The following is a 23,800-nucleotide window of genomic DNA, read 5'->3' as shown; positions in this document are numbered from 1 at the left end:
TGTCTTAGTTGGATTTGGGAGTTGTTATTTGATAGCCCAAGGCTTAATATGGATGAGATCACAGAGAGACAGTGCATGGTATGAGAAGCAAGGAAGACTGAGGTCAGCATCCTAGAAAATACTTTAGAGAAAGGGAAGGGAACTGACTGCCATGTTAAGTGCCCTTGAAAGATCAACTGAGATATGGTCTAGGAAAATCCTTCGTGGACATGGTAAATAGAAAGACAACTGCGATTTGAGAGGAGCAGTTTCAGTCGATGAGGAGGGCAGAGGCCCGATGTCTATGAATAAAGGAATGTGCAAGTGAGAAAGCAGGGGTGCTGCGCCAACTACAATCTTTTAGATACCTGGCTGTGAAGGGATGGACACAGAGAACAAGGACAAAATTAAAGGCAATCATGGACTGAAAGGAAAGATTTTTGGTTAGTTTTAGTCTTCAAAGGCAAGAGAGAAGCTGCCAGACTCCCAGTTACTTCTTATAGTGAGTTTTTTCGGTTGTGGTGCAGGCTGCCCCTGGAGAGGTAGTGTCTTTAGCCTGAACACAAGTATTTCTCAGAAAAAGACAGCCAGATGAGCAGACTGGACTGGGACAGCTCTGCAGGAAAGCACGCTTTTCTGGGCTCATCTCCCAGGTGCTGCTTCTTGGGCTCACTTCCTGTAGAGCTTTTGCAACTTCCTTCCTCTATTGTCGACCTGGTTGGCTGCTTGCCACTGGTTTAAGATAGTTCTTATGGCTGTCTTGTAAAATACCTGCGTGTGCGCAGGATTTACCAAGGTGATGCTCTTCCCAAGCCACCCCACCCCGCTCCTGTAGCCTGTATTGTCTGCTTCACACATTCCATTTAGCTATTTGCAGCTAAATTCCCACCAATTCCTATGAGTGGCTGAGGAGATAAAGCACGAGGCTGGACACATTGGAGACATAAGAGGACACGGCATTTGCCTCCATGGGCCATATAATCCAAGGCATGGGAACGTCTTGTAAATAACCATAAGCGGCTCTTAAACTTTTGGAGATATATACATCTCTTTGAAAAGCTGATGAAAACGATGTACTTCTCCCCATTACACAGCACACAGAATTTAACCTAAAATTTCAGAGGGCTTGTGGACTTGCTAAATTCTAAAGTGGCTTTTCAAACTCAAGTTAAGAATGCCCAAACGATAGAGTCATTGGTGCTCTATTAGTTTGTGACCTCAGGGGCCGGCCCGGTGGCACAGTGGTTAACTGCGCACGTTCTGTTTCAGCAGCCCGGGATTCGCTGGTTCGGATCCCGGGTGTGGACACGGCACCGCTTGGCAAGCCATGCTGTGGTAGGCGTCCCACATACAAAGCAGAGGAAGATGGGCACGGATGTGAGCTCAGGGCCAGTCTTCCTCAGCAAAAAGAGGAGGAATGGCAGCAGTTAGCTCAGGGCTAATCTTCCTCAAAAAAATAAATAAAAAAAAAAAAGTTTGTGACCTTAGCTAAAATAACGCTTCTGAGACTCAATTTCCAGATTGCGCCGCCTGTCTTGCAAGGATTTTGTGAGGACTAAATGAGATAATATGAATGAGGAGCTGAGCACATAGCCCAACACAGAACTGATGCCAATAAAATTTCATCGTTATGTGTGTTATAGAGGAAGTGAGCTAGGTGTTAATGAAGTGGTATAGTTAACTCACTGCTCTCTGGTTAAGGAGTTATTCTGGCATGTAGTTGTCACAAGCTGATGAAAACGTTGTTGTCAGTTTCCCATATTTCAGTTGTTTCCCACCTACCTCTAGAATTTTTGCTTTACCTCAGTGCCACCTGAACTATTACTTTATTTATGGGGAGGTTTTTTTTTAGCTATTATATACTTGCTTTAAAAGGAAACTTTGGATCCCCACCATAAATAGAAAACTACTTTCACTTGCCATAAATAGAAAGTACCAGTAACAATAAAACAACGAAAACTTAACAACGCTATAAATTCTAGTTAGATATCAGTGCTTACCTAGGGCTTTGAGCTTGAGGTCGACTCTCTGATAAAAAGAGAATTTAGCGAGTGTGTGAGAAAGAATACTTTCTTGGAATCAGAAGACCTGAAAGAGAATTGAAAAGGGGGTAACTTTCTCCCCAGAGTGATTCGCTGTCATTTAATGCACTCTGCTGGGAGCACCAATTAAACGCAGCTCCCCTGACTCCCGTCAGAGGCTCTCCCTTTGGGAGACACTAATGTGAGGGGCAGTTGCCTTGCTCCGCACCCGCACCTGAATAACAAGTTCTGTGCGGGCAGCATCCTGAATCCAACTGTCCTCAGCCTTGTCCAGAACAGGAGCTCCGCGAAGCCTTGCCACTTGAGTTCCTAGAAAGAAGGACACTCAGAGGTCCTGGCCCCTATTTCCTCGCTCAGGGCCCACCTCACATACCAGAGGGCTCCGGAGTTTTATTTTTTCATTGGACAGGGAGCTGAGGCAATCTAGGTGCTGCTGGGACCTCGGTGGGTGGAAGGGACGCTATGGACATTGTTTCGAAGCTGTGTGCCTGGCAAACACTGCTTCTACAGGGATTGTATGCTGTAGATTAATCATAATAAAAAAGCAAAATTGCCTAACGATGATTTTATTTGCTTAGGCTTGAATAAGCATCAATTAATCAGATAATCAGAGATTATTTTGTTATTCTAATGGAGGTGCCCAATGGAACTCTATTCAGTAGCCCACAGGAAACGACTTGTCCTCCCTCCCTTCCGGGAGCTTGCTCCGCTCCCCACTCCCCAGGTAAGGCCAGACGCCCCTCGGCCCCTGCCCCTCCGCCCGGCCGCTGCTCAGCCCCGGGGCGCCGGCCGACTGTGCATGCTCACCGGGCTGGGTGGGCGGCCAGCGGGGAGCGGGCTCAGCCGGCCGCCGCGCCCCTACCTGAGCCGGGCCCGCCCCCAGCGCACCGGCCCGGGCGGGCACCTGGCGGGCGCTGCGGCCCCAGCAGGCGGAGGGAGGAGACGCCGCGCGGGGCGGACGCCGCGGGACCGCGCTTGGCCTTCCTGAGCCGCGGCCGAACTTTTCCCCAAGAAGTCGCACGTCTCGGGGCAGGAGGAGCGGGGCGGGGAGGGGAAAGCGGAGTTCCTGGAAGAAGCGGCAGTCGCAGCCCCACAACATGGCCTCCGCCACCTCCTCCTCCTCTCCAGCGGGCGCCGAGAGCGCCCCTCCTGCGCAGGTGAGCGCCGCGCCGCCCCCCTACCTGTGGCTTTCTTCCCGGGCATTGGGGCGCGCAGGTGGCCGGGGCAGGGGTCCCAGGAGCCGCGGAGGCGCAGGGGCGCTGCTTGCAGCGCGGCCCTCCTGGGGGTGCCGGGGGGATCTGGGAAGGCGGCTGGAGGGGGACCCGATCCCTGCGGGTCGTGGGGGTCTTGGCTGCGCCCGAGGACGCGGGACTGAAGTTGCGGCGCAGGGCACAGACCGAGCTCGCAGGCTGCCCCAGCGCCCGCGCATCCCGAGGAAGGAGGGAGAGCCCAAGGATTTGGGGGTTCTGCTTCGAAACATTTGCCTAGAAGAAGAAAAGTGCGGCCCAGGGCTCGGGACGCCCTCACCTCTGTCTCCCGTCTTTGGGCTTCTCTGTTCTTGGCTCGCCCCTCCAACTCCGTGCCAGGCTGAACCCTTCCTAAGGACACGACCGAAGTAGGCTGCGCGTTTGGCGGGGAGGAAGAAGTCACCTGGTTCTGAAAGTTACCTTCAGAGTTAGGCTTGTTTTTTCCCCCTCCTGTTTTGAAGGCGAGTCGAGATACTTCCTTTAAACCCAGTGAGAATACAAAATATACTTTAAAGATTGGGACATAGATAAAGTGCAGATCCGAGCGGAGAGAGTGGCAGTGCCTGGGGTGGCTTGTGATGGGGTTCCTTCTTCTCTGATCTTTTCGAGTCTTCCATAGACACGATAGTAAAACACGCACGAAGTAAAAACCGGCGCTTGATGTGCGAAACCGCAGTTTCAAGGTCAGTCTTCCTCCCACCCCATCCCCTCCAACAGATCACCACCTTTAAGCCTGGGGGCGTTTAGTAGCAATTTTGCAGCTGCCACTGTGTGTGTAATATAGGATAATTGGTTTAAAGCGCTTGGGTATGTTTTCATGTACAGACATTGTCTACGGAAGAGGACTTAAACAATAGTTGTCCTTGGGGAGGGGACCTGGGGGACGGGTGGGAGGGAGAGGAGAGAAACTCAATTTTCACATACCTTTTGGGACTTTTTTTTTAACCATGTGCGTACATTATCTATTTTAGAAAAAAGAGAGAAACTACCTTTTTAAAAAGGAGGCACGTTTGAGTAGCCTTGAAAGCAATAGTTTACCTAGTTTCAAATGATATAGAATTGCCCTTGAAACACACAAATCTCCTTACCCAACTAGTGTTTTTCTTTTAGCTGTCTCTAAAAGTCCTCAGGGAATCAAGAGGAAGTCTTCAAAAGGGAACTCATATCTTGACAGCGTCAGTTGATGGATTTTATTGCTACCTTGATTCTGAGTTTTAATTTTGCTTGTTTGAGAATGTGTGGCTTGTCTAATTTGGGAAGAGGCCACCTTCTCTTAAAAGCACGATCGGGAGTCATCCCAGGGTTGTGCCAGACCTTATTCCAGGAGGGTAGGCCAAGGCAGGTAGGCTCGAGTAGGAAGACTCGGGGGAGACAGTCTCAGAGTGGACAGGACTGCTGTTTTAGCAGTTCAGGCATCCTTGTAATCTGCTGACCTGGGCTCAAACGCATGCATCTTTAAGGAAGCAAATTTTCAATATTGAAAGTGAATGTAAAGTTAAAACCACAGCTGTGAAACAAAAGCTGAAACAAAGCAGTCCACTGAATATCTTCAACCCATCTACTAATATCTAGAGGGCTGATTTCTCTTAGTTCTCAAATCAGTGGAGGATGAATAAATGAGTTGTGAATCTGGACTGTAGTTAGATCGTTATTTATGATGAGCCATGTATAATGGTTCTCAGTGTTGTTTTTGTGAAAGCATAAATAAATATCTGTTTCGTAATCTGCATAGTGATGTGTTAGGCTTCATAGCAGAGAATGTGGCTTGATGTCCTTCAGACAATATAAAGACCAGTGGTGTGTTTTGGAATCCAGGGGAACACTGTGGCTTCTGAATTTGTTTGCATTTTTGTGGTGGTTACATTATGACTGTGGTTTTCCTTTATTCAGTACTTCAGATTTTTTTTTCCTTTTACAGTGTTAATGGGTTTATTGCATGTGAATCTGCCTAATTCTAGAGTAATATTTTGGTAGTTGAAAAGAACATAATTGTTCTGGACTCTCAGTGGTTCTTCTTAGGTTAATTTCTAATTAGTAACTTCTTTATTTAAAAGTTATCTATTTTTTATGCACAAAATGTATATTTTTGTAGTATGTGTTATGTAATTATAGGAAAGCATTATAATCCAAATTGGAGATCCTATGAAATTCTAGCCTATATAAATGGCATTTTTACTTTTTTGGATATCCTAAATACCTGAAATTGATGAGACCAACTACCTGATACTTTTACACAAGAACTATTCTGAGTTAATGAATTTTAATTGGAATATTTAACCTTGCTACAACGTCTCTAAACTTGTTAAAGTCTACCCTTCTGAAAAGATCAAGGTTACTAATGATCTAATCAGATCTGAAGTAACCTTGCACTGTATGTATTGACTGGGCTGTTGTTCACCTAATCCTACCATTGGATCTTGCAAATGTGAATGCCGGTGAGATGCAGCATTAATCCTAAGGTACCTGGAACAATAGGGCCATTTAATTGCGATTTTTCATCTTCTTCCTATGTCAACATGTGAAAACAGCTTAAATTTTAAAATTTGCCTTCCATTCATGATATAATTTTAAAGTTATTTTGATATTATCTACTCTCTATTAGACATGTTTTTTAAGTAAGTAGAAGCCCAGCTGTGGTTATACGTTGAAAGTTCTATCAAAATTAAGTACAGTATCTGTTTGAGTATCTTTTTCCTGATTGAACCTTAAAGGATGTGATAACATCTTCAAAATCTATAGTCATGGTTGAAATACACCCTGGACACTTGTCCCAACATGTTTGAAAGTGGGTAAACTGTATCTTCTTAGTCTTTTTTTTAAAGACTGGCACCTGCGCTAACATCTGTTGCCAATGTTTTTTTTTTTCTTCTTCTTCTTCTCCCCAAGTCCCCCAGGACATAGTTGTATATTCTTTTTTTTTTTTTAAGATTTTATTTTTCCTTTTCCCCCCAAAGCCCTTCGTTACATAGTTGTTTATTTATTAGTTGTGGGTCCTTTTAGTTGTGGCACGTGGGACGCCGCTTCAGCATGGCTTGATGAGCGGTGCCATGTCCGTGCCCAGGATCCAAACCAGTGAAACCCTGGGCGGCTGAAGCAGAGCGCTCGAACTTACCCACTCGGCCACGGAGTCGGCCCCTAAACTGTATATTCTAATAGATTTATCTATTCAAAGGGACATCAGTTTTTCCAGGAACCAATCAAGTTCCTGTTTGACCATGGGAGTGAGATCGGGGCACCAAAATAGAACCAATTCTTTGAGTTTTATGGAAGTGACTCCTGAATTTCCATACAGGAAGGTCCTGTATGGATTAATTAGCAAATACCTTCCATTGGTTAAGAAGAAAGCAGTCACATGAAGGTTACATGTTTTCAGATCTGAGTAGATGGTAGTATTTTTTTCAGAATAAACCCTCTTTAGTACTTGGTAGTGTATATTAGAGATTAAGTGAACTAGTGTTTGGAGTTAGAGCTTTCAAATATGAAAGAAATTATTTTGGTATTTCTTTCATCAGATGATGCTTAGTTACTGCCATTTTCCGATAATATTAAGGAAAGGGAAATATTGAAAAGTTGGCCCTAACACACATTTTGTTTTCTGGGCAGGGCGTGAATATTTGGACCTGGCCTGGTAGAGGAAAGAGGCAGCGTGGAAGTTAATTTGAATACCACTGTAGAAGGGAGAACTGTGTGTTGCTGAATTGGAAAGGCTGTTTCCAGGGTTTTAAAGATAACTGTGGTGATTCATTGGTAGCTGTTTCACCCCTCCAGCCTGGAACTGCGGTTCTGCACTGTGTAGCTTCTCTGGGTAAGGCCAAGGCTGGATGCCAAGGACCTGCCATCCAAGTATGGGGTTTCTCTTTTTTTCCTTTTTTCATGTCGTGACGTCTTATATGGAACTTGGCAAAAAGCAGCTCTGTGACTGCACTTTGCTCTTTAGCATCAAGCACAGGACTTCACACACAGTGGGCCTTCCGTTAAATGTTTGTTGAGTGAATGATGAGATGGACCTGCGCATGCAGATTTAGGAGCAGCTTTAACCATTTGCACAATACTTTTGAGTTCCTACCATGTGAAAGGCACTCTCAGGTACGCAGTCAGTCTTGGTTTTTACTCTCAAGAAGTTCATAATCCAAGTGACTTAGGGTTCACATGGTTCAAGATTCACAGAGAGCCAGCACTAAAAGATTTTTCATGCCTGGATTTTTGGTATCGTTTAATCATGTGCCTCAAATTTAGTGGGGGATTTAGTGTATAATCAGGAAGGGAAAATGTAGCCAAGGCACCTAAGAATTTAAGGAGAATTGTGTCGGGAAATAGACATACTTCCTAATTTCTATACTGAAAAATGCCACAGAGTGGTAGCATGTGCAAAAAGGCATAGAGAACTGTCTGGAAAAGTGCTCTGATTTATTCTTGTTAATGGCTGCCTAATATTCACAGTGTGGCTAGACCATAATTTATTTTCTTATTTCCCTATTAATAAACAATTACCTAGTTTCTAGTTTCTAGTTTTTTGGCGCCTACAGACAGTGTGGCAAATAAATATCCTTATACATAAAAGAAAAAGTTCACAATCCAATTGGATAGAGAAGACATAGGCATCTTGAATAATAACAGCCACGATTCCTTGTGCCTCTTGTGGTAGGTGCCGTATACTTCAGAACAAACCGTAGTGTGGGTACCGTTATCCCGCTCCATTTCATGTATCAGGCAACTGAGCTTCAGGAAGGCTTTGCAAGTGGTGGTTTGATAAGGGCTGCAACTGGATTGGAACCCCCGTCTGCTTGAGTAATGCAGAGAGCAGTGATGGTAAAATCAGGAGGCGAGGAATGGAGACCCCATTTTCCAACTAACCAGTGATTTAACCTCAGAATCTCGTCACTTTTTAGGCTTCACTTTCTCCACTGGAAAATGGAGAGAGTTGGAAAAAACTGTTTCTAAGGAGTGGAAAGAGGAAGCCTGGTTGCTCAATAAATGGGAACTGTTATTCTGTGTTATCAGAAGCTAATTACATGTAGGAATAAAATTTGTGTACAAAATTCAAGGCATAGATGGAAAATTTGCTCATGTACTGTGTGCATATTTGCTGTACAAATTTTAATATTTTAGTACTAGTAGAGTGCCGGGTGCATAGTCCTTAATAAAATATTTGATTAAATAAATACATGGATGAGTAAATAAAGAAGAAAAAGTATTTCTCTCCTTCTGTTCCAATCTCTCTCAATGTGTAGGTATCCAGGAGAAAGTCTGATTTTCTATGCTTAAAGTTTATTCACTTCTCTCTTCTCATTTCGCGATTGGGGGAGGTGGTGGAGGATGATTAGAAATTATCATGAGAACAAAAATTACAGCAATAATTGTTCACATTTGTAAAAACTATTTATATTTTTAAGTGTACTTTCATGTTATTTCTTTAAATTTGTGTCTCACAACAACTCTATCAGGCAATTGGAGTAAATAATCTCATTTCAGTGAAAAGAAAAACAAGGTTCCGAGGTGAACTTGTTCATGGTCCTTATGGAGCTAATAAGTGGCAAAGCTGAATGAGGGTTCAGGGAATGAACAGGAAACCTGGTGTGTTGCTGGTGGGAGAATAGACCGGGGGAGCTGTTTTGGAAAGTAGTCTGGCATTACTTAAGCAAATTAACTAGTTATTTATTCTATGACCCAACAATTTCATTCCTACAGGTGGACACTGGAATGTGTCCCATAAGTCCCCTCGAGGACATGAGGAGGTTATTCACTGCTGTGTTATTAGTGGTGGAGGGGGGTGGGAGGTAACTAGGTGACCACTGCTGGGAGGGGGAGAGGTAGAATGGTGGATGCACATCATGGAGTCGTCTCCAGCCATTAGAAGCAACAGGTTAGATAAACAAAAGCAACATGAATGGATCTTAAGGAATATAGTGCTTGGTGAAAAAGGGAAGAGTGTGAGGTATAGTTATCATTTATGTGAATTAAAAATTCATAAGCATAGTACAGCACACATCTTGCAAAAACGCATAAGATGCTCATTAAGCACATTAGAATGGATGCCTGTGGGGCCCAGTGCATGGCAGTAGTCTATGGAGATAAAAAGGAATAAATAAATAAATAAAATAGTGATAATGTGCCATGAACTTGTAAGTATGGCTGACTCAACGTGCTGAATGGTGAAGGTAAAAACAAAATAAAACAAAACAAAACAACACAGTGTTACTTGATATAGTTTGAATCCCTTTTATGTGATCAACTTTTACCACTAGGCTTAACCAAAGAAACTGATATTATATATGGGACAGATGTTCCGAGTGAGATAAGATTTGGATTGTTTTGTCAAGTTTCAAGTGAAATTTTGCACAGACAGCAACATCTTTTTCTTTTTAAAAGGTTTACAGTGTGGTACACTTGAGTTGGTATAATTTAAAAATTAAGTTGCTTTTTAATTTTGTATTTTGGATAATGAAGACTGATGTGTCACATAGTACTATAAGCTTTTGCAGAATTAGAGTGTAATATACTAAAGAATTAATTCTAAAGTGATATTCAAACTATCCTTATCATTTTTCATGGATTCAGAAGGTACTCAGCATTCTATCAGATTTAGAAATAGTTGTCTGCGTGTAAATTATCCTTAAAGGATCTAAATATGTGATTTTTTTTTTTTGGTAGATATTTCCCCTTCTGTTGTAATATTTGTTTTCCAAGTTAAATTAGAAGTATAATAGGTCACTTCTTTTGGCTTAAAACACTGCAGATTTATTATGTTGTAGTTCTGGAGGTCAGAAGTCCAAAATGAGTTGGCAGGAGTGCATGCCTTCTGGAGGCTCCAAAGGAGAATCCTTTCCTTTGCCTGTTCCAGCTTCTAGAACCCACCGGTGCTTCCTGGCTTCTGGCTCCGTATCACTCTGACCTCTGCTTTGATCATCATTTTGAATAGATTGCTTTTTAATTGACCTTCCCTTTCTACTCACTATTTGTGATCTTTTTGAAATGATAGTTGTATAAAATGGTTATAATTATGTTTTGTGCATATTGTACATTTTTGTAACAACAACTCTCCCGACTGTTAAAAAAGTCATCGTGGTTAAAAATTCAACTCAAAATTATCAGCCTTTGAAAGTGTTCGTCTGTCACTCCTGTGGAGGTGTTGCTGGTATTTAGTAGGCACACTGCTGGGACAAGAAGGTCACCCAGTTATTTTAATGATAGGTGTAGAAGCAGGAGAGAACTTGATGACACCCTCAGTGATCCCAGGGTCCACCTGTTTGTGATTGGCGTGCAGACGAGAGTTTCAAGTTTGCCTATACCATGCAGAGGAAAGCCTAGCTCTTGTGTAAGAGTTTCATCTACAGTACCATGGAATAAAATGTTGGCAACAAAGAATTGCTTTTAATGCTGTGTTTCATCTTTCACAACAATGTAAATGAACTAGTGAGAAAAGGGAAGCATTGCTACCTAGTAGAAGGGATGCAAACTCAGAGTCTGAGGGTATGTGAACAGGAGATTCCTAAGTGTGATTCTGAACTCTTCTCCAATTCAGTTTCCTCATCTACAAAATCAGGATAATGCTAATGCCTGCTTTATCCGTCTCAGAGTTGTAAGGATCAAATTGTATCATTAGGTACTTTCTTTAACTCCAATTGCTTAGTGCTCTATGAACATATTGCTGTGGTTGTCTTACATATTGTTTTTTAAAATGTACTGCTCTTTTTCAGTATGATAGCTTTTCCATGGAACTAATTTAGCATCTTGCCAAATATGATGAGTAATAGCAAATAACATCAGTGATGATTGGACCCTTTAAAGTTGATTTATTGAGATTTTGGATTTTTAGCATCTCTTTGAAGTTTTGGCAATTTTTAATCCTATTAAAGCGTTAGATATGCTAGGAAATTGTGCTCTTTTAGTTTGCTGGGTCCAATAGAGCAGGTACATAAGCAATAATTAAAATCTCCTTGTAACTTCATGCTACATTTTGCAAAGTCTGGTTAGATTGCAAAGCTATTGCTGGGTGTGAAATGACATGGCTTAGGTTGATGTGGATGTTGACTTCAATCTCCGTTGAATCTCTCAATGTGTGGAACTGATCAGCCTGAAATTCTCCAGGTGTTTGAAGAATCAGGGTAATGAATTGTTATCTGAGCTAGGAAATTTGGGTGCAGTCTGTTATTCAGAACGTATATGTGTTGGTCAAATCACTTCACTTCTACAGACTATCCTTCTAACTGGTGAGATTTCTACCTGCCTAAAGATTCCCCATGCTCTGAGATCCAAACTATGGTGAGGCTGTCTATCAAAGCTGGTACATGCTGTTTTGCAGAATCTCCCAGTGAGCTAATTCTAAGCTGTAGGCTTGCCCAGAAATTGTTGAAGACCCTGGAGGGATGAGTAAATACCGATTGCACATTTACATGGATTTCTGAAGAAGCCTTTTTGCTCAAGTTAGTAATCTGAGTCATGAATGAGCCCTTTCTCCTCCTCTCACGTAAGGAAGTACAAATACTTTCAGTTCTGCCCCACACATGGCTTTTGAGCCCAATCCTCTCTCTAACTCTGTGCCCCTTCTTTGGGTCTAGCCCTTGTCGTCTTTCACCTGGGCTGTTTGAACAGTTGCCTAAATTGCCTCCTTTCTTCCGCACTGTCTTCCAGTAGACAGCTGGCTTCCCACTTGTCTTTACAAAACAAAGATGTAATGTCATTCGTGTTTAAAAACCTTTTATGGTTTCCCATTATAAGTAGGGTGAAGTCCAAACATCTTAGGGTTGCACTGAAGATCTTTTACCGTCTTGTCCCAATACAACTTACTATTTTTACCCTTTGTTTTTTCTGAACCATCTGACCTTGTGACCATGTACACCTGTTTTTCCAACCATTCCCCACAAGGACCGTGCCTTTGCATTCTTCCACGTCTTCATACAGTTTTCTCTCTGCTAGTTTGAGCCATTCTTATGTTTCTCTTCCTGAAAAATCCCTACGAATCCTTCAGTACCTAGGTTGGATGTTCCTTCTTCTAGGCAAACTTCTAGCCTTCTGCAGATGGTGACAGGCACTCTGTCTTCCATAGTGTTGTTGCACTTCATGTACGTTTGGCTGTCATGGCATTTATCATGTTTTATTGGAATTATTCATTTACTTTGTCTTCCTGACTCACTGGACAGTGGGCTCCTAGAGGGCATATTTACGCCTTTTCTCCATTTTTGTGTCTCCTTCCTCCGTCTAAGATCTGGCACATCTGATGCTCAGTTGATGGCTGTTGAAGAAGATGCTTAGCAGTTAGACAGTGTTTGCCAACATGGTCTCCTATCGGATAGTGTTGAGGCTACTTGCACCTTCAAAAACCTTCAAAAAATATTTATATTTAAGTCAGGTGTAGATATATCATGAGAGTTTAGAAATGTGTCAGAAATCTGCCAAGGTATGCATATATGATAATATCTAATAATATTTTTTATCTTTTGGAAGGTTTGACCTTGCAATAATTTTCTGCTAAATAGCACAGTGTAGTGTTTGGATCTTGTAGTAGCTGTGTGCCTTGGGCAAGTGAAATTACTTCTCAGAGATTTATTTCCTCATCTTTAAATGGGGCTGCAGATCTCGTAGGATTGCTGGGACAATTAAATGAGAACCTCCATGGAAAGCACTTAGCACAATGCCCAGCACATTGCTCCTATCTTTTGGGCATCTGCCAATAATACTGAGTTTACTGTGTGTGTAATGTTTATTATCCTAGTAAGAACGGGACTGTTCTCGTAAATTCTCTTTTGCAAAAGAACATTACATTCTTTTGCTTAAACTTCCTCTTCTTCTCCCTTTCTCTTATAAAATGATGGGAATTTGTCTAACTTTTTTCTTTAAAGTGATTTTTAAAAATAGAGATTATTGGGGGCCGGCCAGGTGGTACAGCTGTTAAGTGCGCACGTTTCACTTCGGCAACCCAGGGCTCGCCAGTTCGGATCCTGGGTGTGGACATGGCACCACTTGGCATGCCATGCTGTGGTAGGCATCCCACATATAAAGTAGAAGAAGATGGGCACAGATGTTAGCTCAGGGCCAGGCTTCCTCAGTGAAAGGAGGAGGATTGGCAGCAGTTAGCTCAGGGCTAATTTTCCTCAAAAAAAATAATAAATAAAATAAAAATAGAGATTATTGCTATAATCAGTTGATGATAAAATAAAGCTAATCCGTGTTCTTCTTGCTTATGGTGGGGAGCAGCTAAAGTCTATGAAGTATACAGAGATCTCGTGTGAAAAGCAAAAAACCTCTTTGTCTGCTTCTTACAGCCCCCAATCCGATGCTATCTTCTTTTGATTGGTTCGTAAAATTTATAACCAAGTGATATAACAAATGGCATCATAATTAAAGTCAGAAGAAAGGTTAGGAGAAAATATTTATAGTAATGTGACAAGATATTATATCTCTAATATGCAGAGAGTTCTTAGACATTGTGAAGAAAAGGACAAAGTACTAAAAGGAAAAATGGTCAACGGGTATGAGCAGACACCTCATAGAAGAGGAAAAGCGACCAGCCAAAAAACATGGGAAAAGATGTTAAATTCACGTCCTAAGGGATTAAAATGACTGATTTGTATTTGATAGCATTTTATCTATTAGATTGGCCAAAAAAACCACAATCCTCTTTGGGGTGTTGAGGGTATGGCCCTGTCCAAATGTTGCTGACTCGAGTGTCAGTTGTACAGCTGTTTGGGGGCAGGGGGTGGGGGAACTTAAACACACTATTTATCTGTTAAAGTAAAATAAAAATGTGCTTACCCTTTGCTCCAGCTAGCTAGTCTTGGGAACCTCTGCTATAGAACTTAAAACATCAGTATATAAGGACATATTTACAGGGACGTTTATTACAATGATGTTTGTAAAGCAGAAAAACTGGAAACAAACTAAATTTACCTTTAAGGGACTGGTTAAATGTATTATGGTTTCTCTATATTATGGAATATGATTAATAAGATAATTTAACGAGTTGGAGCTACACGTAGTAAACTGGAAGGATGTGCATTATTTACTGTGAGTATAGCATGATCCAATTTTGAAAACAAAAAGAAAAAGGACAGTTAGGTGATTGACTTGTATCTTAGTTTTCTTATCTGGAAAATAGGTACCATAAATAGTACTAACCTACCATAGAGTTGTTGCAAGCACTTAATTGTGAAGCTCAGTGCTTGGTTCATAGTAAGTTCTTTCTATTACTATGTTTAAAGGTTTCATATATATATTTATTACTGTTTTTATTGCATAAGTAATACATGTTCAATATAGCGATATCAGTCGTTATGCTTCTGAACCTTTTTTTATACATGGCACCCTGGGGTCAAAGGACCAGGCTGCTCCCAGATGAAGGTGGTGTTATGGGGCGGTGGCTGCACTAGGCTCTTTTTTCACTGCCCTAAAGACTGAGGGATCAGTAACTTCCAGGACCCATACCAGAAGTGGAACATGCGCGAAGGATGTGGCCATTTTTATGTCCCCTTTATTTTTTGAGTACACCCAAATCTTCCTTCAGATCATAGATTATACCAATTTCTATCTCACCAAAGTGAACAAGAGGGCCTACTTCCTGCACTTCCTACAGCACGGTATTATCACCTTTTTCTTTACCTTTGCCACTGTGATTGGTGAAGAGTGACCCCACATTGTTTTACTTTGTGATTATAAATTTTTGATCAATGTAAAAGTGAAATATGGAATACCAGCTTTAAAAAAGGTCCCCAAGGGATAAAGGGCAGAGGCACTAATACCTGACAGCCTTGTACATCCTCGCTGGATAAGAAGGTATTGTTGGTCTCTGGTCTTTTTATTTGTCTTAGAAGCTTAGCTACTCACATTACATCGCTGTACCTTGTGATTCTGGTGACAGTTGTATAACCTGTTATTAAATTGAGATTCAACGTGGAAATCACCATCTGAAATTTTTTCCTTTAACATTGATGAATGAAATTGCGAGAGAGTGTAGAGAGTGCCGCACATGACTTAAGTGAAAGGTTGAGACTTATTTTCCTGGCTAGAGATCAGAAGAATTGTCCTTACCATGTTTGAAATTTTCTTCCTTAGCAATATTTAATTGCATAGTTTACTTTGGCAACACAAAGTTTCTTTCTCCAAATGCTTGCTTTATTTATGAGACGCTATACTTAGATTGCAGCATCATTTTTTTCACACTTTCTTGTTTTCCGTTAATCAGTTTTTCTTAAGAGATGGCAATAAAGTTAGTTAACAGAAGTAAGTTCAATACTTAGAACGATATTTTCTAACTTGTTTAGATTTTGGTGTTAAAATGAAATTTTAATGGGATATAGTATTAATGATTCTTGATAGAGATGATCATTTTCGAACCACATTCATGTCTTATAATAGGTGCACAAAACAACTTGAATACACGAGTATGTATCATATGTAGCAATAGTCTATGATCTTTCAGAGGAGGATAGGAAGAAAATTTCCTCATGTTGGAGTTGTGAGTGTGTGTTTTCAGAGCTTGCGTGCCTTTATGCATTATACCTTTAATTCATCTGACACTGACACACCTCTTTGTACCAGGCACTCTGCTGGGTACTGGATTGAAAATGGCCAAAGAAATACCATCTTTGCTCTCAAGTACCAAATTAAAAAAAAGTTAATAGACTTTATTATCTAGAGCAGTTTTAGGTTTAAAGAAAAATTGAGTAGAAACTACAAAGACCTCCTATATACCACCCTATCCCCCAACCTCACACACGGTTTCCCCTGTCTTAACATCTTGTATTAGCACGGTACATTTGTTACAATTGATGAGTGAATATTGATACATAATCATTAACTAAAATCCATAGTTTACATTAGTGTTCACTTTTTATGTAGTACACTTTTATGGGTTTTGACAAATCTGTGTCCTTCATTGCAGTATCATACTAAAAATCCCCTGTTCTCCACTTATTTATCCTTCCTGCCTCCCCCAACCTCCTGGCAATTGCTGATCTTTTTACTGTCTATAGTTTTGCCTTTTCTAGAATGTCATATAGTTGAAATCATACAGTACGTAGCCTTTTCAGACTGGCTTCTTTCACTTAACAACACACATTTACAGTTCTTCCATGTCTTTTTGGGGCTTGATAGTTCATTTCTTTTTAGTGCTGAATAATAGTCTGTTGTATGGATGCACAACAGTTTGTTTATCCATTCTCCTACTGAAGAACATCTTGGTTGCTTCCAAGTTTTGGCAAGTAGAAATAAAGCTGCTATAAACATTCAGGTGTAGGTTTTCGTGTAGACGTGGTTTTTAACTTATTTAAGAAAATACCAAGGAGCACAATTGCTGGATCATATAGTGAGACTGTATTAGCTTGGTAAGAAACTGCTGTTTTCCAAAGTGGTTGTACCATTTTGCCTTCCCACCAGCCGTGTATGAGAGTTCCTGTTGTTACACATCCGTGTCTGCACTTGGTGTTGGCAGTGTTTTGGATTTTAGCCATTCTAATCAGAGTGTGGTGGTTTCTCATTGTTGTCTTAATTTGCAATTCCCAAATGGCGTATGATGTCGATCATCTTTTCTTATGCTTGTTTATCATCTGTATAGCTTCTTTGCTGAAGTGCCTGTTCAGATCATTTGCTCATTTTTTAATTGGGTTGTTTGTTTTTCTTGTTGTTGAGTTTGTTTGTTTTTATTTTATTGAGGTCATAAGAGTTTATAACATTGTGAAATTTCAGTTGTACATTATTATTTGTCAGTCACCATATAAATATGTCCCTTTACCCCTTATGCCCACCCCCAAACCCCTAATCTGTTTTCTTTATCCATGTGTTTGTTTATCTTCTACATATGAGTGAAATCGTACAGTGTTTGTCTTTGTCTGGCTTCTTTCACTGAACATAATACCCTCAAGGTCTATTCATGCTGTTGCAAATGGGACAATTTTGTCTTTTTTTCTGGCTGAGTAGTATTCCATTATATATATGTATATACCCCACATTTTCTTTATCCATTCATCAGTTGGGCACTTGGGTTGCTTCCATGTCTTGGCTATTGTGAATGATACTGCAGTGAACATGGGGGTGCATAAATCTCTTTCAGTTGTTGATTTCAAGTTTTTTGCATGAATACCCAGTAGTGGGATAGCTGAGTCATATGGTATTTCTATTTTTAATTTTTTGAGAAATCTCCATACTGTTTTCCATAGTAACTGTACCAGTTTACGTTCCCACCAACAGTGTCTGAGGGTTCCCTTTTCTCCATATCTTCTCCAACATTTGCTGGTTTTTTCCTTTGCAATTATAGTCATTCTAACAGGTGTAAGGTGATAGCTGATTGTAGTTTTGTATTGCATTTCTCTAATGATTAGTAATGTTGAATGTCTTTTGTGTGCCTGTTGGCCACTTGTATATCTTCTTTGGAAAAATATCTGTTCATATTCTCTGCCCAGTTTTTGATCGACTTGTTTGTTTTTTTGTTGTTGAGTTGTGTGAGTTCTTTATATATTTTGGAGATTAATCTCTTGTTGAATATATGATTTGCAAATATTTTCTCCCAGTTGTTGGGTTGTCTTTTCATTTTATTCCTGGTTTCCTTTGCCTTGTAGAAGCTCTTTAGTCTGATGAAGTCCCATTTGTTTATTTTTTCTTTTGTTTCCCTTGCTTGAGTAGACATGGTATTCCAAAAGATCCTTCTAAGACTGATGTCAAAGAATGTACTGCCTATATTTTCTTCTGGGAGTTTTATGGTTTCATGTCTTACCTTCAAGTATTTAATCTGTTTTGAGTTACTTTTTGTGTATGGCAAAAGATAATGGTCTACTTTCATTCATTTGCATGCGGCTGTCCACTTTTCCCAATACCATTTATTGAAGAGACTTTCCTTTCTCCATTGTATGTTCTTATCTCCTTTGTCAAAGATTAGCTGTCCATGGATGTGTGGTTTTGTTTCTGGGCTCTCAATTCTGTTCTGTTGGTGTGTGTGTCTGTTTTTGTGCCAGTACCATGCTGTTTTGATTATTATAGCTTTGTAGTATATTTTGAAGTCAGGGATGGTGATGTTTCCAGTTTTGTTCTTTTTTCTCAGGATTGCTTTCACTGTTCGGTGTCTTTTGTTGTCCCATATGAATTTTCGGATTCTTTGTTCTATTTGTGTGAAGAATATCATTGGGATTCTGATTGGGATTGCATTGAATCTGTAGATTGCTTTAGGTAGTATGGACATTTTAACTATGTTTATTCTCCCAATCATGTGCATAGAATATCTTTCCATTTCTTTATGTCATCATCAATTTATTTCAATGTCTTGTCATTTTCATTGCATGGGTCTTTCACCTCCTTGGTTAAATTTATTCTTAGATATTTTATTCTTTTTGTTGCAATTGTAAATAGGAGTGTATTCTTGAGTTCTCTTTCTGTTAGTTCATTATTAGTGTATAGAAATGCAACTGGTTTTTGTAAGTAGATTTTGTACCCTGCAACTTTGCTGTAGTTGTTGATTATTTCCAGCAGTTTTCCAATGGATTCTTTAGGGTTTTCTTTTCTTTTTTTTTTTTGAGGAAGATTAGCCCTGAGCTAACATCTGCTGCCAATCCTCCTCTTTTTTATTGAGGAAGACTGGCCCTGAGCTAACATCTGTGCCCATCTTCCTCTACTTTATATGTGGGACGTGTACCACAGCATGGCTTGCCAAGCGGTGCCACGTCTGCACCTGGGATCCAAACCGGTGAACCCTGGGCCGCTGAAGCAGAATGTGTGCACTTAACCACTGCACCATGGGGCTGGCCCCTAGGGTTTTCTATATATAAAATCATGTCATCTGCAAACAGTGAGAGTTTCACTTCTTCCTTGTCAATTTGGATACCTTTTATTTCCATTTCTTGCCTAATTGCTCTGGCCAAAATCTCCAGTACTGTGTTGAAAAATAGTGGCGAGAGTGGGCACCCTTATCTTGCTCCTGTTCTCAGAGGGATGGCTCTCAGTTTTTCCCTGCTTAGTATGATGTTGGCTGTGAGTTTGTCATATCTGGCCTTTATTATGTTGAGGTACTTTCCTTCTATACTCATTTTATTGTGAGTTTTTATCATAAATGAATGTTGGATCTTGTCAAATACTTTCTCTGCATCTAGTGAGATGATCATTTGATTTTTTTTCCCCCTCATTTGTTAATGTGGTGTATCTGATTTCTCACCATTAAGAATGACGTCAGCTGTAGATTTTTTAAATCAAGTTTGGGAAATTCTCTATTCTTAGTTTTCTGAGACATTTTATTATGAATGAGTGTTGGCTATTGTCAAATACTTTTTCTTCATGTATTGATAAGGTTATATGATTTTTCTCCTTTACTCTGTTGATGTGATGGATCCCATTAATTGATTTTCAAATGTTGAACCATCCTTGCATACCTGGAATAAATCTCACTTGGTTGAGATGAATAATTATACCTTGTTGGACTTGATTTGCTAATATTTTGTTGAGCGTTTTTGTATCTATGTTCATGAGAGATACTGATTTGTAGTTTTCCTTTCTTGTAATTTGTCTGGCTTTGGTATTGGGGTAATGCTGGCCTCACAGAATGAGTTAAGAAATATTCCCTTTGCTTATTCTTCTGTGGGAGACTGCAGAAAATTTGTATCAATTCTTTCTCAAATATTTTGTAGATGTCACCTGTGAACCATTCTTAAAGGTTAATAATTATTTCTGTTTATGAATGTTAGTAATTATTGATTTAATTTCTTTAATAGATATAGGCCTATTCTGATTATTTCTCCTTGTGCGAATTTTGATAGATTTCAAGGTATCTTTCAAGAAATTGATCCATTTCATCTAGGTTCTCAAATTTGTGGGCATAGAACTGTTCATAATATTTTTTTATTATCCTTTTGATATCCATGGGATCAATAGCGATGACTTCTCTTTCTTTTATGATATTAATACTTTGTATCTTTTATTTTTTCTTGGTTAGCCTGGCTAGAGCTTTATCAATTCTATTGATCTTTTCGAAGACCTAGGTTTGGGTTTTGTTGATTTTTCTCTATTGATTTCCTGTTTTCAGCTCTTTAGTATTTCTTTTCTTCTGCTTGCTATAGACTTATTTTGCTCTTATTTCTCTACTTTCCCAAGGTGGAAGTTTAGATGATCGATTTCAGGTCTTTCTTATTTTTTAACGTATGTATTCAATGCTGTAAATTTTCCTAGAAGCAGTGCTTTCACTGCATTACATAAATTTTGATATGTTGCGTTTTCATTTAGTTCAAAATATTTTACATTTCTCTTGAGATTTCTTCTTTGATTTGTGTGTTATTTAGAAGTATGTTGTCTGACCTCTGACAAGATCAATTATTTTGAGATTTTTCAGCTACCTTTTTGTTATGGGTTTCTAGTTCAATTCCGTTGTGATCTGAGAACATACTTTGCGTGATTTCTATTATCTGTATTTGTTAAGGTATGTTTCATGGCTCGGAATGTGGTCTGTCTTGGTGAATGTTCTATGTGAGCTTGAGAAGAATGTGTATTCTGCTGTTGTTGAATAAAGTATTCTATAAATGGCAATTAGATCCAGTTGTTTAATGGTGCTGTTTAATTCACTTGTTTCCTTACTGATGTTTTTTCTGCTAGATCCATCAATTACTGATAAAAGAGTATTGAAGTGTCCACCATAATAGTGGATTCATCTGTTTCTCTGTGTAGTTCTAGCAGTTTTTGCTTCACATATTTTGGCATTCTCTTGTTAGACACACACACAGGTCCATGCCCCGGATCCGAACTGATGAACCCCAGGCCACCAAAGTGGAGCACGGAAACTTAACCATTATGCCACAGGGTTGGCCCCTGTTTTCTCTTTTTTGAAGGCAAGGTTAGCACTTGAAATGGTAGAGTCTCCAAAGTAAACTGAGTTTCTCCTTGATGAAATAAGAAGGATTCAGAGATTATTGAAGAAGGAGTCATTGTTTCCCTAAGTGATTCAGGATTTATAAGCCCCTTTCCTTCTATTTCACTGACTTTGCGGAAATTGCTCACCTGTTAAATTCATTCATAAAATGCAGCAGAGTATCAGTCATCACACATAAGAAGCCTCTAGTACAGTGAGTGGCACATATGCACACAAAGATTATTCAGTGAATGGTAGTTACCATTATTGTTAAAATCCAGACATCTTGTTACACGTAGGAACAGAATTTTAAGGATAACTTTGTTAGGATTTGCTTTTAGATTAGCTCACCATAGAGGTCCTCTTTCTTTCTCTCTCTTGGGTGCCACATTCTCTTTCACGTATATAGTACATATTCCTTCCTCTCCAGACAAGAATAAAACAAAAATAGACCCCCCCCTCTTTTTTTTTTAATTTGCCTGTTCTTAAATTATTTGGGGCTACTTTTCACTGCTGGCACAGTACCACGTAGAATCAGTGGGACAAAGGGGAAAGGAGGTGTGTAGATGTGCAAGTTGTGGACTCTAAGGGAGCCGACCATTTATGCTGTCGATAAGACTTTGTAGTGCTGATGTCTTCTGCCTACACCCTATCACTCTATTTCCTGCCTTTAGTCACAAACATTTTAAAAATACACATTTTGGGGCCGGCCCGGTGGTATAGTGGTTAAGTTCATGCGTTTTGCTTCGGCAGCCCAGGGGTTGTGGGTTTGGATCCTGGGTGCAGACCTACACACTGTTCATCAAGCCGTGCTGTAGTGGCATCCCACGTACAAAATAGAGGAAGATTGGCACAGATGTTAGCTCAGCGACAATCTTCCTCAAGCAAAAAAGAGGAAGATTGGCCACAGGTGTTAGTTTAGGGCCACTATTCCTCACCAAAAAAAAAAAAGTGCTCTTTTTTTTGGTGATTAAACTAACATATATTCAGTATGGAAAATGTGGAAAGTACAGAGAGTATAGACAAAATAAAAGTAACCCTGTCCCTCGGAAGTGACCATGGCTAAATTGACCACAGACGTTCTCAGAGAAGTAGTGTGCACTTGCTCTTTCCACTCTTTCATTATTCACTCACGCATTATTCACGCACTTCGCCCCGAAGGCTCTCTCCCACTGGTGTTATGTCTTAGTAGCCACATGATTGCGAGGAAATTACTAACGACTCTATCCTGCAGCCTCCTCATCTATAAAATTGGGATAATAATTTACCTTATAGTGTCATTGTGAGCATAAATGATCAAATGCATAGAAAGCATTATTGCCCGAGACAGAAAGCTCTAAATCAATGCTGGCTGTCATTATAATTGTGCTCCTGTCAAGAAAGATGGAATGTCTGCCTAGTGATGCTAGCTCATGTCGTTATCTCTAACTGCAATGTTCAGCTCCTGCCCCAACTCTACCCTTCCAAATTCTGCTCATTCTTCAGGGCTTATCTCAAATGCCTTCTCTCCTGGGAGTTTCTGTTTTGATCAGTCCTTCCCATGGATTGTGTTTTTTCCACCATTGGTGTTCTACCTTTGGCATCGTGAAAACATGGAATGCATGAAATTACAGTCCTCTTTTGTGTTTTGACTTACAGAGGGGATTCCTGTGTAGGGAGGATGGATTGTCAGGTGTAATAGCAGCAAAGAAACTTGGAGCAAAGAGAAAATTAAACTGTGGTTGGTTATTGGAATTCTAGACGTGACCAAGGTGTGAGTATTTGGCAATGTTAGATTTAAATATGATACAACTTTTGGGATGGAGTTTATTACTGGGAAAGGAAACACCAACAGCAGAGTATACAAATTGCCAGCTTTTTTTTTTTTAACACAGAAATTATTCTGTGCTCAACTTGAACTTTTTTAAATTGTCATTTTAAATTCTATAATCCTGTCTAGTCATGTCTAGGTTTGTCAGAATTGTGCTTTGTTAAGTTTTAGAAAAACTTTCTAGACTGGTCCAAGTCAGGGTATCTGCACGTTCTGTCACATTCTAATCACATTCTGTCACATTCTAATCACATTCTGTCACATTCTGATAATTACTGTAGCATTTTTGTTCAGTGATTTTAGACTTAAATCACTTTAGCAAGTTTAGAATTGAGGCTTTAATTTTATATCCCTGCCCCATACTTGTGTGTGTATTAACTGAAGGTAAGCAGTCTCTTAAATCATTTGAAATGTGAGAACCTGGGATTTAAGGCGAATGGATAAAACGTGTTCTTTTAAATGTAGGGTTTCGTATTGACTTTTGAGGGTTCAGATTTCAAAAGTGAAATAACTTGTTGTAGCCTGCTAATAATTTCCTATTAGAGCCTCTGTAGTCTAAAATTAGATTTTGCATGATCCAAATTTTTCATAAAAGTGATTCTGACCAGAAGGTTAGCAGTGAGGGTGTTTTTTATTTTGGCAAACGTGGCATTCCATTAAATATTAATCGTGAACTCTGAGAACTTATAGTGAAGGAATACCGACATATGTGAACATATTTATATTTTTTTATTGGCTGTAAAACATATGAGTATGTATCTATGAACACACACATATATGTATGTATACATATGTATGCGTCCATATGCATGTGAGTGTGTGTGTGTATTCATCCTCAAGAATATTTAGTGCTATAAATATTGCCTTAGTTTTTGTCTCCACAGTATCTCAACAGTTTTTGTTTGCTTTG

General features: G+C 39.9%; 2 protein-coding genes across 10 annotated transcripts in view; one reads left to right on the top strand and one right to left on the bottom strand.

Annotated features, from left to right (window-relative positions):
• Positions 1–3,865, bottom strand: part of CDK1 (cyclin dependent kinase 1) — a 62,692-nt gene extending 58,827 nt beyond the window's left edge. The window contains exons 1-2 of the mRNA XM_070563312.1: positions 3,549–3,865; positions 1,980–2,067 (exon numbers count right to left, since the gene is read on the bottom strand). The gene's annotated coding sequence lies outside the window, so the exon portion shown is untranslated. The remainder of the gene's footprint in view (positions 1–1,979; positions 2,068–3,548) is intronic.
• ANK3 (ankyrin 3) overlaps positions 2,898–23,800 on the top strand; it is a 628,477-nt gene continuing 607,574 nt past the window's right edge. For 7 of the 9 annotated variants that reach the window (XM_070562763.1, XM_070562721.1, XM_070562704.1 and 4 more), the window contains exon 1: positions 2,914–3,178. In XM_070562763.1, the coding sequence (XP_070418864.1) occupies positions 3,119–3,178 (60 nt within the window). In that variant the 5' untranslated portion in view covers positions 2,914–3,118. Of the gene's footprint in view, positions 3,179–23,800 lie in introns of all 9 variants that reach the window. The other 2 variants (XM_070562793.1, XM_070562893.1) reach the window with 2 other exon arrangements.

This window comes from Equus przewalskii, chromosome 1 (assembly GCF_037783145.1).
Source record: "Equus przewalskii isolate Varuska chromosome 1, EquPr2, whole genome shotgun sequence".
NCBI classification, from domain to species: domain Eukaryota; kingdom Metazoa; phylum Chordata; class Mammalia; order Perissodactyla; family Equidae; genus Equus; species Equus przewalskii.
This window is presented reverse-complemented; position numbering and strand designations above follow the sequence as displayed.